At 43.9% G+C, this 15,160-nt stretch overlaps 1 protein-coding gene across 7 annotated transcripts in view; it reads left to right on the top strand.

The window, feature by feature from the left end:
• Positions 1 to 10,418, top strand: part of CLCN5 (chloride voltage-gated channel 5) — a 163,924-nt gene extending 153,506 nt beyond the window's left edge. For all 7 annotated transcript variants that reach the window (XM_084790028.1, XM_084790026.1, XM_084790027.1 and 4 more), the window contains 4 exons: positions 247 to 433; positions 1,804 to 2,202; positions 2,352 to 2,568; positions 4,303 to 10,418. In XM_084790028.1, coding sequence (XP_084646154.1) covers positions 247 to 433; positions 1,804 to 2,202; positions 2,352 to 2,568; positions 4,303 to 4,393 — 894 coding nt within the window. In that variant the 3' untranslated portion in view covers positions 4,394 to 10,418. The remainder of the gene's footprint in view (positions 1 to 246; positions 434 to 1,803; positions 2,203 to 2,351; positions 2,569 to 4,302) is intronic.
• The last annotated feature ends 4,742 nt before the right edge of the window (positions 10,419 to 15,160 follow it).

Here is a 15,160-nt window from a genome sequence, read left to right as displayed (position 1 = left end):
GAGTTCAGGCTCTTGCCTGATGGACCCCGAATCAGGGTAAGCTCCTTTGAAGTCATCCTTGCCTGCACGTTCCAGAGAACCTCTAGTCCCTGTAGTGTTACACAGATCTTTGCAGCCACTTGGTAGCGTAGTGCATAGTTAAATTGTCGTTGGCCTGTTTGCTTCGCAGAGGGTCAGTCCTCTACCCTACCGTATGCTAAGCACCACATCATTTCTCACTAAGCCCCTCTCACTTTCTCTTTGCAGATTCCTTCTGGCCTCTTTATCCCCAGCATGGCTGTTGGTGCTATAGCTGGCCGTCTTTTGGGCGTTGGAATGGAGCAGCTGGCTTATTACCACCATGATTGGGGCATCTTCAATAGCTGGTGCAGCCAGGGAGCTGATTGCATCACGCCTGGCCTTTATGCCATGGTTGGGGCCGCAGCCTGCTTAGGTGAGTAGTGCTTGCATTGGCCTCAAAGAAGTCACCCTGCCAGTGACATACAAATGAAGAGTAATAAACACAGTAGACTGCAGAATCGTTTTTTGTTTTGTTTTGTTTATCTTTTTTTCATGATTAGCCATTTTGTATCGGTTCACTATTTCTCAAACAGTTTGAGAAAGGTCATTCTAATCTCTCATATAGGGGAAGTCATCAGAAATCTGGACATAGATAGCTGCATCAGAATGTGTATCACAGTATTATTTATAAGAACAAAAATTGTTCAGGTGTGGTGGCACATGTGTGTAGTCAGCCCTTGGGAGGCTAAGCCAGGAGGATCTCAACTTCTGGGCCTGCCTAACCTACATAGTAAGACCTTGTCTGTACATCAAACCTGTCCCCGTGCTGGCCAATAAAAAGCAACTTAAATGTGAACCTTAAGTGACTTGTAAGATAAATTATGCTTGATCTGTATATTATATTATACAGCCCTTAAGCACGATGCTGTTATGTCTAACCTATTTTTGTGTGTGTAAGTGTATAATGCTAATGATCAAACCCAAGATATCCTACTTACTAGGCAAGCTTCCTACCACTGAGCTCTATTCCTAGCCTTCATTTTATTTTTTATTTTGAAGACAGAATCTTACTAAGTTCTTCTGGCACTTGCGATTGATCCTTTTGCCTCCACCTCTTGAGTAACGAAATTTAGGCCTGTGCCACATGGCCGCCAATATGTTTAGCATCTTTCAATGTGATACTTAATTTTTTTCTTATATTTATTTTATGGTGGGAGAAGGGGAAGCCTAGGCCATGGAGATCAAACTTAGTTTATCAGACTTGGCAACAAGTAGCCTTTGTGCTTACCAATGGAGCTATGTTGCTGCCCCTACCCCTTAAGTTTTTTGTTAATATAATTTTACACAGGTAATAATGTCAAATATTCCAAATATACAATAGGAGAAAACTATGCTAAGGAACTAAACATAATATGAGTTCACATATGTAATGATTTTGTATTAGAATAAAAACTTGAAAAATTTACTGTGCTTATATATAAAAATACATGGTTTTTTATTAGGAAAAAACTTTAAATTTGTATTCTGCTTATAGATAGCTAAATTTTCTATAATGAGCATGTATTGCATTACAGGGGGAAAGCAATGAGTTTTTTTTAAACTAGAAGGCTGTTTTTGTATTTTTTTTTTTTTGAGAAATCTAAGTCATGCCTACTGTGCAGCCTTGCTTTAATGCAATCTGGATCTGTGCAATTGTTGGTGAGACCCTGGGGTAGCCTCATTCCTTGTGCTTTTCTCAGTTGGACCCGCAGCAGGCAGACAATCGTAATGACTCCTGTGCTTTCTTCCCTGTCGTCTTTGTAGGTGGGGTGACTCGGATGACTGTTTCTCTTGTTGTCATAATGTTTGAACTGACTGGTGGCCTGGAATATATCGTGCCTCTCATGGCTGCAGCCATGACAAGCAAGTGGGTGGCAGATGCTCTTGGGCGAGAGGGCATTTATGATGCCCATATTCGTCTCAATGGATACCCCTTTCTTGAAGCCAAAGAAGAATTCGCTCATAAGACTCTGGCAATGGATGTGATGAAGCCCCGGAGAAATGATCCCTTGTTGACTGTCCTTACTCAGGACAGTATGACTGTGGAAGATGTAGAGACCATAATCAGTGAAACCACTTACAGTGGCTTCCCAGTGGTAGTGTCCCGAGAGTCGCAGAGACTCGTGGGCTTTGTTCTTCGAAGAGATCTGATTATTTCAATTGGTAAGGATTTCAGAAAAAGGGATAAAGCAACTTGATGGATGGGCATGATGTCAGGGAGGCGGAGGGAAGAGAGAGATGGGAGGGGATCTGGTCAAAGGGCTGAATGGCAAGCTAGCACTTCAGCTTGGCCTTTTCTTCTCTTTGCCCAGAAAATGCTCGCAAGAAGCAGGATGGGGTTGTGAGCACGTCCATCATTTACTTCACTGAGCACTCACCTCCGATGCCGCCATACACTCCCCCTACCCTGAAGCTTCGGAACATTCTGGATCTCAGCCCCTTCACTGTGACAGACCTTACACCAATGGAGATCGTCGTGGATATCTTCCGCAAGCTGGGACTGCGCCAGTGCCTGGTCACACACAACGGGTGAGCACCCTGGCCTGAAGGGAGTGTGGAGTGAGGGAGGCACTGAATGGAGAGGGAAAATGGAGAGCCCAGATCTAAACAAACGCTTTTAGGCCCCTCTGAAGAAGCTCCAGGAAGCAGGTAGATGTGTGATTCAAGGGCCCTTGGGGCAGAGGGTGTGTTTGAGAGGTGCAAACTTCTGGTTGGACGGTATCAGTAACTCGGTTTCCAAACCAAGAAAGACACTGCTCTTGTGCACAGGCATTGCTGAAATTGGGATGGCACCAGAAATGTATAGTACAGTGATGCCTCCCACCCTTGGCAGGCCTTCTAAGATCACCACTGGAAGCCTGAAACTGTCGCTTTATGTATACTGATCTTTATATATACTGTTTTGTTTTCTTTTACGGTATATTCACACACCTATGAGAAAGCTTAATTTATAAGTCAGACTCAGTAAGTAAAAACAGTAATTGTCAGGGAGAGCAAATATAACTAAATGATGTCATAAAAGTTTTGTGACTGCAGAGTTCCCCTCCTCTTAAAATATCCTATTGTAGTGTTCTGTGGTTTCAGACTATGGTTGATCTTGAGGAACCAAAACCTTGGTTACAGGAGACTGCTCTCCAGGGTGGGGCACATGCCTGTAGTCCTAGCACTTGGGAAGTAGAAGCACGAAAATCCGTTGTTTAAGGCCACCCTCAGCTATGTAGTGAGTGTAAGCTAGCCTGGTCTACATGAGCCTCTGCCTTCAAAAGAAAGGAACAGTATTGTACTTGCTCCTTATCATCCCTTTGTTATTACTTGAGGACAAAAATAGCTCTTTCAGTGAGGTCTAATGGCCTCTACAAGGGCCCCTGGCTAAATGGATGCTAGGGGTAGGTTTTAATCCTAAGTCTTTGAATTTCCAAGCCCAAGACACTTTTCTTCCTGGAATATATGTTTTCCCTGCTATTACTACTGGGAAAGAGTGCAGGCTGAGGCAAGGGGTTGGAGGGCTTTGTTATGTTTATTGCTGTAACCTAACAACTCTCTCAGAAATTCTCGTGCTTCTAAACTCTGGACACGACATAATAAATATCTTACAAGAGCTAAATCAGTAAGTAGACCTTCTCCAATAGGTACATGTTCAGCATTTGCTGAAATCCCTAACTTATATAAGAGTTGATGAGATTCCAGGGAGAAGTGAAAGCGAATAAGCCTTTCCCTGTCCTTGAGCAGTGTGCACAGTTACAGGGAAGGCAGGGCCACACACGTGATCATAGGGCAAAAGCCAAAAGAGCAAGGGCTGTGGAGAGCCTGGACAGAGCATGTTGTTTCTGGGAGCAGGGCAAGGGCTCAGCTGCCTCACAGGACCAGGGATGTTGGGGGTTCAGAGAGCATTTGAAAAAGGCTTCAGCCAGGAGATAAGAGTCATAGGTGTGGAGAGCAATATTTAAACTGGGGAAAAATATGGGACCTGAGACCTAGGTGGAGAGGTGACAATGTATTTAGGGATGCATGCATTGCTCCATTTGTCTAGGGTGTGAATACACCCACACCAACACCCACACACCCACACACCCACACACCCACACACCCACACACCCACACACACCCACATCCTACAGTTAGCTCATTATTTTTTTTCAAGAACTGACAGTTGTTGAAAGACAAAGTTGAGAAGGATTAAGGAGAACAACTATCACTTTTCGTTAAGAACACTATCTTCCTTGTACATTTATTTTGGTTTTCTTTTATGTGTTTGTCTTTCAGGCGCTTACTTGGAATCATTACCAAAAAGGATGTGTTAAAGCATATAGCACAGATGGCCAACCAAGATCCTGACTCCATTCTCTTCAACTAGAATCATTGGGTTGTTTTGGATATAAAGCAAGAGCATTGTGGACTGTGGATATATTTTACTAACTGGGTACCCAAAACATATTTCCCATATTTGGATGGTGAAGTCATATTAGTGTGTTGTCTGTTTCCTACAAGTTAATCAGTTGCACTACATAATTTCTGGAAATTAATCTCTCTAGGAGAAAATACAGTAAGGCTTATGTGATACTGCATTAGGAAGGGTTCACGGAAGAGTAAACAAGATTGCTATGATTTAATTGTTTCTTCTTTTTCAATTTTGTTTTAATTTAAAATTAATTGTTAGCCAATATGCAATCACTGAAAACTATGCAAGAAAAATTCCAACTATTCTGACATATAGCCTGAAGGAAACGTATGAAAAAAGTCATATGTGAAGGGGGGACTCTAACCGTCATTGGTGGGACATGAAGTGTGAACTAAGGGGCTTTACCTTTCAAGCCACAGAAAGGAAAGTCAGAAGGACATAGCAATGGCATTTTCTAGACTGTGAAGATTCACTTAAATTCTTACTCCTGTTACAGTATTTAGCGTTATTAGTTTTGTTACGTTTACCTTCTCGTTAGAAGACAGTGCTGCTTTGGTAAATCTCCTCCAAGTGAAGTTGGGGGTTGCCCTTGAGAGCCTGCCAGTCTTGGTCTTCTGAAGTACACAAAGTTGAGTTCGAGAGCTTTCTCCTTGGCTGCAGAAAGGCTACTCCTCCAAATGGCAAATGCTAGCTGGTAGACGAGGACGTGGTTAGGAAATTGTTATAGCTAGGAATTCTTTCTTCCGGTTTTCTTGAAATGAAGATAAGTCAAGTTCTGAGCAAAAGTCGGTGACCAGGGATTTCACATTTTTGTGAGGTCCTAAGGAAATCTCTTACCCAGATGCCACCTTCATGGATGATGGTGCTTTAGGCTTCTGGAATAAGAATAGTATATGGCACTGAGTCTGGGCTGAATGCTGGCAAAGCAGGGCATCATCGCAGCTGCATCAGTGTCCTGATGCGGTCCTTTGAACAGAGCACCAGTACTAAACTAACTGGACCGTCCGCCCAATGTAGAGTGGGCAGAACAGGCCACTGTTCCTGTGAGCATGTGGTAGGCCTGAGGTGCTTCCATGTGCATGGCAGGGACTGGAACAGGATCGGTAACTGCAACTACCCTGAGGTAGCGATCCAACTAAAGTGCAGAGCCATCCTAAAAACCTAGTATGGATGAGGCCTGATGACACCAAAGGTGCTTGTACCCAGTTCAAAAGGTGCCTGACTCAATCTCCTACCACATCGGTGGCAGTTAAAACAAATCTCACATTATAGAAAGCCCTGGTGGAAGTAAAGAGCCACCACCAGCATTCTGAGCACGCTTTCATTTTCTATCATTTTTCTCCATGTGCAATGATTCTCCCTCCATTCTCTTTGCCTTTCTTGTCAGCACTGAATCCTCTTTAGGATGGAGCAGTATGCTTGAACATTCCTAAGAACAAAAATACCGACTAGGGCTAGTTAGATTGGAAGGCAAGGCTCAGCAGTCTCACAGCACGTGGACTAGGGGTGCCGCCCAGCCTTTTGGTTTGCCATGTGGTCCCGTTGCTCCTGCTGTGCCTCTGTTTCAGTCTCAGATGCCCATGGCAATGAGACCACAGTGTTGGGTTCAGCCTTGCTCATCTTACAGGTCTGTTCCTGCTACTTCCTACTATCCTTCTAGTCCAGGCTCAGTGACACTTGGCACATTCCCACGTGTAACCCACGCCTCCCAAGCAACTCAGTGTACCTCATTTTAAAAGTTGTTGATTCCCCAAGTCAAGGACTTTTTTTTTCTTACCCCCCAGTTTTTAATCGTTCCAAAATCAGAAATTCCTTTGTTGTCTAGGGCTGAGGAGCCAAGGTATCATTTGCTTTTTTTTTTTTTTTTTTTTAATCTTTACTATATCAAGGTAGCCACCAGAGTTCCTCCTTTTAAGTATATTGCTCTGGCATTTTAATGAAAAGGAATGCTTTCAGGGCACATGGTATCATAATCGTGGCTCTGTGACTTTGTGTCTTCTTCCTTCTGCACCACTGCGTTCTTGGTATCACATGAGACTCTGCTTGACCACCCAGAGTATTGTGTGGAGATCAAAGTTCTTGTCTGTATAGTTCAGGTCCAGTCAGTACCTTTCACTAGTGATCTTCCCTCTGTAAGCCTTGTGAAACAGGAAACATTCCTGTGTCTGGTACTTGATGGCAAGGGAAAGTTTGGTCCCATCTCATAGAGCAGCAGTGACATGGAGAGTATCTTGTTTGCCTTTGTGTCTCTTGTTTTTTTGTTTTTTTTTCATTTTGTTTTGTTTTGTTTTCTTCCTTGTACGCAGATGAGCCAGTGTTAAGGTGCTACTTCAGAGAATCTAAGAAATCGGATAACACTGTGCAAATGGATACTGTCTAGATGTTAAGCACCAATGGGCCCTCCAGCTAATTGGCAATATTCCTTTGATACCTCACTCCTTAGAAATACCATTCATTCACCTTAGTTTCTCAGGAATCCTTGTAGCTTGTCCGCTAGAAATAGCGGTAGTGTGTGGTGTCCATTGGATGTCCAATCCTATGGTTTAGCTCAAAGGTTGGCTAGTTCTGACTGGAGTGCTCTACGAGACTGCTAGCCTAGTGCCTGGACACATAGTGGTTCTTGTCTTGGGTCAAAGGAAAGTCCTCCTTGTCATTGTCATTCCATTCTATCAGTTAGATATTCCTCAAAGGAAAACAGTAAAATCAAAAAACCAAGGAAAACAATATAGGAAAGTCTGTCAGTAGCTTCAAATGACTACATACCTCAATGGTAAAATACTGGATAATTTAAGAGTTTTCAAATGAGTTGAGACAAGTTTATTTTGGTACTGGAAAAGGAAAGTAGCCTGGTGTAAGGAAAATGTTTACAGAAGAACACCAGTAAATGCCTCAAGAGTGTGCATTTTCCAGGGAAATACAACTGGAGGAAGTCTAGCCATGCAGGGAGTTCGTGGATCTGTAGCACTCGTAACTGCTAAAATGTATATCTTTACACCATTAATAAAAGGCCATAATAGGAGATTGCATAGTGAGCTCAATTGGAGATAGCAAACAGGGGACTGGCACTGTGAAATAATAGCCGTTAAAGAGCATTTCTACTATGATATTTGGTTAGAAACAGCCAAATTATAATGCCCTCTTCTCTCTGGTCCCTGGCCCTGGCTCAGCCCGGCTGCAGAGTGATGTAGTCCACAGAACAGAGCGCCTCTGCTGCATTAGCTGAAATTGATGCTACTCTGAATTGGCCATCTGGCAGAGCAAACAATTAATTTGCTGGTTTAACTGCAACACAGGCCAATTGTTTTGGCACTAAAGTCTAAATCTAAACTCTTTATAGGAAGAACAGGGGGCCTCTCTAAAAAGATCAGTCTCTGAATGTGCGGGCTCAACATTGTTGTTCTAAAACCTTAATCTTTGCAACCACCTCTGGGATTGTCTGGGATTCCCTTTAGGGGAAGGGGAGAGGCATTGAAAAAGATGACAGTAGAAGAGACCTGCTTAACAAGATATGGGTGGTGCCTGATAGCATGAAGAAAGCCATCCCATTTCCCAGTCCACCCTAACATAAGGTAGGCAGAAGTAACTATGTGCCACAAAGGGAGAGAAAGGCAAATCATCCGCAAGTCCAGGTTTCCCAAACGAACCAGAGCCTCAAAACACTGTTTGGCTTAAGGACGGTCTAGTCTTATGGATCTAGTCTTGTGGAGAGGGTCAACCTAAGACATTTACTCGAGGAAGAACAGACCATCTGAATGCCTAGATGAGAAACGTTTGGCCATTTTTGTTTTCAGCCTCCCTACCATGTCCGTATTCTGTCTTGAAGATCCCCTGTTTTCTCCCATTGCAGCTCAGGAGCTGTGTGCATTTGGAGATGAGAGGGCAATTACTGGGCTCTGCTTCACTTTCAGTCATGTGTTCCAAGGAGAGAGGTTCTTGGAACTGTGTGTGTTAACAGTTTCAAGCCACTCCCTGTACATACGCTGGCCACAGCCTCATTCTCGAGCATCTGCTTCTAGGCAAAGCGAGGGTGAGGTGAAGGGGAGAAAAGGAGCTTTTTCCATGATGTTGCTATGATTTTGCCAAATCCTCCAAGAAGGACGAGATACGTGGAGTCTGTCCTGCCCCCCCTCCCCTCCTCCCCTTTCTCCCCTCCCTTCCTCCCTCTCTCTCTCTCCCTCCCTCTCTCCCATGGGGCCTATCAGGTTACCCAGTCCAGCCCAACCTTACAGTCAAAAATTCCTACCTCTAAGTTACTACCAAAGGGTCTTTGGCCTGCATGTGCACACTTGTCAAATGAATGCCCTGACTAATGTTTGGCCTTTTGAGGAGAAATTGTGTACTGGTACGTAGAAGGCAGAAAGGTAATCTGCCTCTGCCCCCTGCCTCTTTTGTCACTCCCCCTACCATATATATCCTAAGTTCAACTCCTCCCCATTTTTCTGAGCATGTTGTTTGAATGTGGACTTTGGTGGGTAGGGAGAGGATGATCCTGAGGACAGAGAATGGAAACTCCTCAGTTGAGGAGAGGCCATGGTCGGTTGTGCACTCCACAGTGAGGAGCTACAGCCAGCAACCCTTGCTGGGAGTGCCGAGGGCTTTAGCTGTATTATATAGTAGTCAGAATGTGCTGGAATATGGGGAAGTTTAAGATTTAATGAGAAAAATGTCATTCTGTGAAATGGGGAAGAAAACGGGACCTGTGATTTTTTTTTTTAAATCAAATTAGAAGTGTTCAGCCTTGCCGTCAAGTAGAGGGTACCTCAGAATATATAATCCTTTCCCCTCCATTCACTTTCTCACCTTTTACTTTCCTTTCTTCCCCATTGTCCTGCCTTTTTAGTACTCAGCTCTTTATATAAGTATTTACGTTTTTTTTTTAACTGTATATTTGGTCCTTTGGGACTGTGTGATGATTAAACTGTATTCCATTCAAGATAAAATTATATGTTTAATATTTTATTCTCTAAACTTGTCTTTTGAAGCTATGCTGCTACCCAGGTACAGGCCAGAAAGGAATCGGGCCTGACAGCATCTTCTTGGTCATTGTCACCAGGGGGTGACTATACTGTCATGATTTGATGACTCTTCTTGATTTGACCAAGGCCAACCTTCTGTTTATACCTCTGCCCATTCATTTCTGGCCATGGGAAATATACCAGCTATTGGGTGAGCCATTGAAGCTGGGAGGATCAGAAGGGCCAGGATCCAGCCCATGGGCACCATGTGAATTTCTCTGTAGGAAGCTCATTTGTAGGGCTGGCTTCAGTCGCAGTAGCCAAAGAAAATCTGTCTGACTGGACATTTGAATTCCTAAGAGTTGGTCAAAGTTCAGATGAAGCTAACGCACAGATACCTGTAGTAGCTTGGCATCCAGAAATGAGCTTCAACCAAAGCTAATACAGTCTGAGTTTCCGCGGGAGGCTTGGCGCTGAGCTGTTCAGAGCAGTCATTTACCAGAGTGTTGCCAACCCTCCAGCCATGCTTCTCTAGCTTTATCCTCACCTGCTTATGGACACAGCCTGATCCAAAGCTGCGGCTTACTGCTCACTTCCTTCTGCTCCCTGGTCACGTATAGTGACATAGTGTGAAAAGGGAAAAATGATTGGGGAGTTCGGTGACCTGGTTTGTATTCCCTATGCTTCTACTAACTAGCCTCAAGATCTTAACCGCTCTGTGCCTCGGTGTTCCCATCTGCAAAATGGGGATAGTGTAAATTGCCCTACCTACCTCACAGGGTTGTTGTGAGGATAAACTGAGACAATGAATGGAAAGCACTTTGACAAAGGAGTGCTATGCAACTTGGAAGAAGTGGAAACAATCACGTTCCAGGAAATGGAATGGACATTAGCAGAAGGGTTAACGGGATTGTCCAGCCCTTTCTCTGTGTGGCTTAAACCTAGGTTGCCATTGCTTTCTACATTCTCACTTAGCACAGATTTGTAATTATGCATGTAATAAAGCACAGCCTTATCCAACTTGATACTGGTATGTTTTTGAAGACCTCTTCTTGAGTGTTGATTTTGGGTCCTAAAAAATGTGAGGGCAGGGTGTGTGGTTTGGGGAATAGTTTCAAAAGTCAAGGGGGGGGTCTGAAGAGATGGCTCAGTGGTTTAGAATACTTGTTGCTCTTGCAGAGGGCCCGGGGTTCAATTCCCAGCACCCACAGGATGGCTCACAACCATCTCAACTCCAGCCTCAGGGGATCTGCTGATCTCTTCTGGCCTCTGCACGCACCAGGCACATACGTGGTGCACATACGTCCATGCATGAAAAAAACATTCAAAAAAGAAAACAAATCTAAAACAACTTTTAAAAGCAACTGAGAACCACTATCAGGCTCACGTTTTAAAAAAAATATATTTTATTAATTTATTCATATTACATCTCAGTGGTTATCCCATCCCTTGTATCCTCCCATTCCTCCCTCCCTCCCATTTTCCCCTTACTCCCCTCCCCTATGACTGTGACTGAGGGGGACCTCCTCCCCCTGTATATGCTCATAGGGTATCAAGTCTCTTCTTAGTACAGGCTCACTTCTTTTGAAATGCTTGTGGGCCAGGCATGGTGGCACATTCCTTTAATCCCAGCACTCGAAAGGCAGAGGCCAGCCTGGTCTACAAAGCGAGTCCAGGACAGCCAGGGCTACACAGAAACCCTGTCTTGAAAACCGCACATACACAAAAAGTTTGTGAAATACTAATTATCAAACTTAAGAGATTCAGTGGTATGCTCTGCCCCGCCCCACCCCCACCCCCTACCCCCACCCCGCTTCTTAGGATGGAATCTAAGACCTTGAATATTCTTAGCGAAATGTCTACTACTGAGCTGTATCCTGAGCTACAGTAGTGATTTTTACCATAAGGAGACAAATGGAGTACACCTGATATTTCTGAGGCATTGCAGATACCCGGATACCGCGTCTACTCTGGCTGCTCCCATGCTGTGCGGATTTGTAATACTTTCCTGATGACATGAGCTAGGAGCTGCATTTTTCTCTGAGTTCTTCATGGTGTGGCATCATAAACTCTGGCCGACTTATTGCTTATCATTGTTTCAAGTGAGGAGCAGGATGGGTGATTAAAATCTTCCTCCAGGGTTTGAAAGGTCGCTTGGTAATTGAGAGCATGTGCTGCTCTTGCTAAGGACCTGGATTTGATTCTGATTCTGTTCCTGCGCCCACTTCAGGCAGCTCACAATCACCTGGAACTCCAATCCCATGCCTCTGGTATATCCCTGGGCACCAGCACTTGTGTGCACAAGTTCCAACACACGCACACACACACACACACACACACACACACACACACAATTTAAAAATAAATACTGTTGAAAGTGTTGAACAGTGTTCTCCAGTCAATCTGAACCACCCTTTTTAGTAGCCTGTTTATGGTATGTTAACAATAAAATGCCTTTGGTGAGAAATTATGTAAATTCAGGTGAGATGAGGCATGGAAAAGTGATTGGGATGCAACAGTCATTCCCACACCTGTATGAAACCTAGAAAACAAAGGAAGGCTATACTTTGAAGTATGGTTGTTCTTTCTCTTTTGCCTGCAGCTGACTCCTTCCCTTCCCTCTTTCTACTAGACACTACCTGTAAGGCAGTTTACATGCATCCCGGTTTTATTTTAAGATTTTCTCGTGATGAAGCTGAAGAGAAGGCCCAGGGATTAAGACATTTCATTGCTCTTGCAAAGGCCAAAATTTGATTCATAGCACCCATGTCAGTGGCTCATGACCCCCTGGCACTCCAGTTTCTGGGGGATACAATACTCTCTGGACACTGTAGGTATCTATACCATCTTAGTCACTGTTCTGTTGCTGTGAAGAGACACCATGACCATAGCAACTCTCCTGAAAGAGAGCATTTAATTATCTTAGTCACTGTTCTGTTGCTGTGAAGAGACACCATGACCATAGCAACTCTCCTGAAAGAGAGCATTTAATTATCTTAGTCACTGTTCTGTTGCTGTGAAGAGACACCATGACCATAGCAACTCTCCTGAAAGAGAGCATTTAATTGGGGCGGGCTTACAGCTTCAGAGCTTTAGTCCGTTATATTCGTGGCAGGAGCGCGGTGGCACGCAGACAGGCACTGCGGCAGGACTGACAGCTACACCCTGATCCATAGGCAGAGAGAGACGCTGAGCTTGGCTTGGGCTTTTTTGAAACCACAAAGCTCACCTGTAGTAACGCACTTCCTCCAGCACCTCTTAATCTGTACCACTCCCTATGGGGGAGGCATTCTTACTCAACCCAGCACATTGTACTAATGTAGCACATACACACAAAAGCAAAATATCTTTTAAAAAGTTCTCCATTGTGATATTTGAAAATGTCTGTACAATACCTGTTGGCATTTTGTTCCTACCATGAACGTTACTATCCTTGGCCTTACCTGGTATCATTTCAGGAAGGACTTCTCTGCATAAAAATAAGTCTTATAAGCCTGAAATCCTAGGCTGGTGAAATAAAGAAAAGCATCAGTCACCAAGCTTGAAGACGCAAATTCAAGCCCCTGGGTTTTCCCACACGGTAGAAAAAGACAATTGATTCCAACAGATTGTCCTGACCTACAGATGCACACACATACAAACACCCACACATACATGCATAAAATAAATATCTTTTTAAGAACTTGAAGTCTCACCATTTTGTTTTGTTTTGTTTTATGAGACGGGGTCTCACGTGGCCCAGGCTGGTTTCAAACTTGCCACTTAGGCAAGAGTGACATTGAACTGCTCCTACCTCTCTTGAGTACTGGAATTACAGTATTTTGCTTCCTGACATTATTTATCAACTCACCAGTGGTGCTTTCCACACTACCGCCGTTCCTACTTCTAACATGATTACCTCTCGATAAAAGAAGAAAGTGAGGAGCCTGCAGGGCTTTTAGTGTAGGACTCTGATACAAATTGGACTGATCCATCATTTGGTATAGGTGTGCCCAGAGAAAAACCTGAGAACGGCCACCAGATGTCAGTGCAGTCATGATCCTGATGTGCCTACGGTCTGTCCAGAGGTAACTGAAAGGTGGGTAGTGCAAAAAGTAGTAAATTCAGATCTATAGCTGAGTTCTGGGGATGCTCAATTCAGTCATAACTCTTGGTTTATTAGACACTTTATCGTACACAATCAAATATATGATTTTCTTATGAAAAGACTTCAGAGTCAGGTGTGGTGATGCATTACTGTAATTTTAGCAGAGGACTTGAGTTTAAGCCTAACCTGGACTATAGAGCAAGATTCTGTCTCATCAAGATGCCTACTATGTCTTGTTAGGTTTTTTTGCTTTTGTTTTTTTTTTGTTTTGGGGTGTGTGTGCGCAAGTATGAGTGTAGGTGTGCACAGAGGCCAGTAGTGGCTCATGGTAGCAGGACCAACCTCGACCTGATTACTGCCTTCTTAGCACAATCCTTTGTCAGTGACGAAGGGTATATTTTGCTCTTTTACTTAGTCATCAGGTGATTTTATCTTAAGCTTTGATCTCTCTGGACCCACTAACTACCTATAAAGTAGGTGAAGGGTTGGAGAGATGGCTCAGAGGTTAAGAGTATATGCTGCTCTTGCAGAGGACCCCGGTTTGTTTCCTGGCACCCGCATTGGGTAGCTCACAACTACCTCTAAGCTCAGCTTCAGGAGATCTGCCAGACACCTCTTTGAGTCTGTAGCGCACTTGCACTCACATGTACATGCTTCCCTAAAACACATGCACACACAAATAACTTTTAAATCTTTAAAAGGAATACTTGGCCTCATTGGGGTGTTGGCATTATCAAGTCAAAATTGTATATGAAAACTTGACCTTGCAAATTACCTATGTGAGCATCACCATTCCTTATTTGGTTGTGAAGGCTGAAAAGATAGTGTGTATGCATGTACGTATATGGCAGCATTCTATCACTTTTATAAAGCTTCTGAGGCAATTAACTTAGAAATTGTTTATATTGACTTACAGTTTTGGAGGTGCGAGTCCAAAATCAGGCAGACCTATTACTTTTGGACCTTCGGTTGGGTTGCTGGGTGGTAATGGTGGGAGATCATGTGGCAGCACAAGGATGCTTACACAGTGAACAAAGGAACAAGAGGCAGAAGAGAGAAAAGCTGGCACTTGAGTCCACTGTCCTCTTCAAGAGCACACCCTCCGTGACCTGAAGACTTCCAAACTAGGCCATCTTAATAATACTGTGCCTCCCAATGATGGGGGAGTGGGTCTTCAGGACATGCTCTTCTAGAGACAGTCAATATCTGAGTAGCCTGTGTGTTCTAGGGCGTAATAAAGCATTGCTATCCAAGCATCATGTGTGTTCAGGGCTGCCTTAAGCTACTTTTCTGTTGCCGTGAAGAGACACTATGATCAAGGCAACTTACAGAAGAAGAGTTGATTATGGCTTATAGTTTCAGAGGGTTCAAGTCCATAACCACCATGGCAGGGAGCGTGCAGCAGGCAGACGAGGCAACATGCAGCCAGGCATGGCACTGACGTAACACATCTTGGTTCCACAGGCACAAGCAGAGACAGCTAACTGGGAATGGTGTAAGGCTTTTGAAACTTGAAGGCTGCCCCCCAGTGACATGCCTTCTATAACAAGGCCACACCTCCTAATATATCCCAAGCAGTTTCACCAACTGGGGACAAAGTATTGAAATATATGAGTTTATGGGGTTATTCAAACCACCACACTGGATAATGAAACGATTACTAAAAATTACTGCCCCAAA

The sequence above is a fragment of the Acomys minous genome (assembly GCF_964271855.1).
Source record: "Acomys minous genome assembly, chromosome: 7".
Taxonomy (NCBI): domain Eukaryota; kingdom Metazoa; phylum Chordata; class Mammalia; order Rodentia; family Muridae; genus Acomys; species Acomys minous.
The sequence above is the reverse complement of the archived record's forward strand: the minus strand, read 5'-3'. Positions and strand labels throughout refer to the sequence as shown.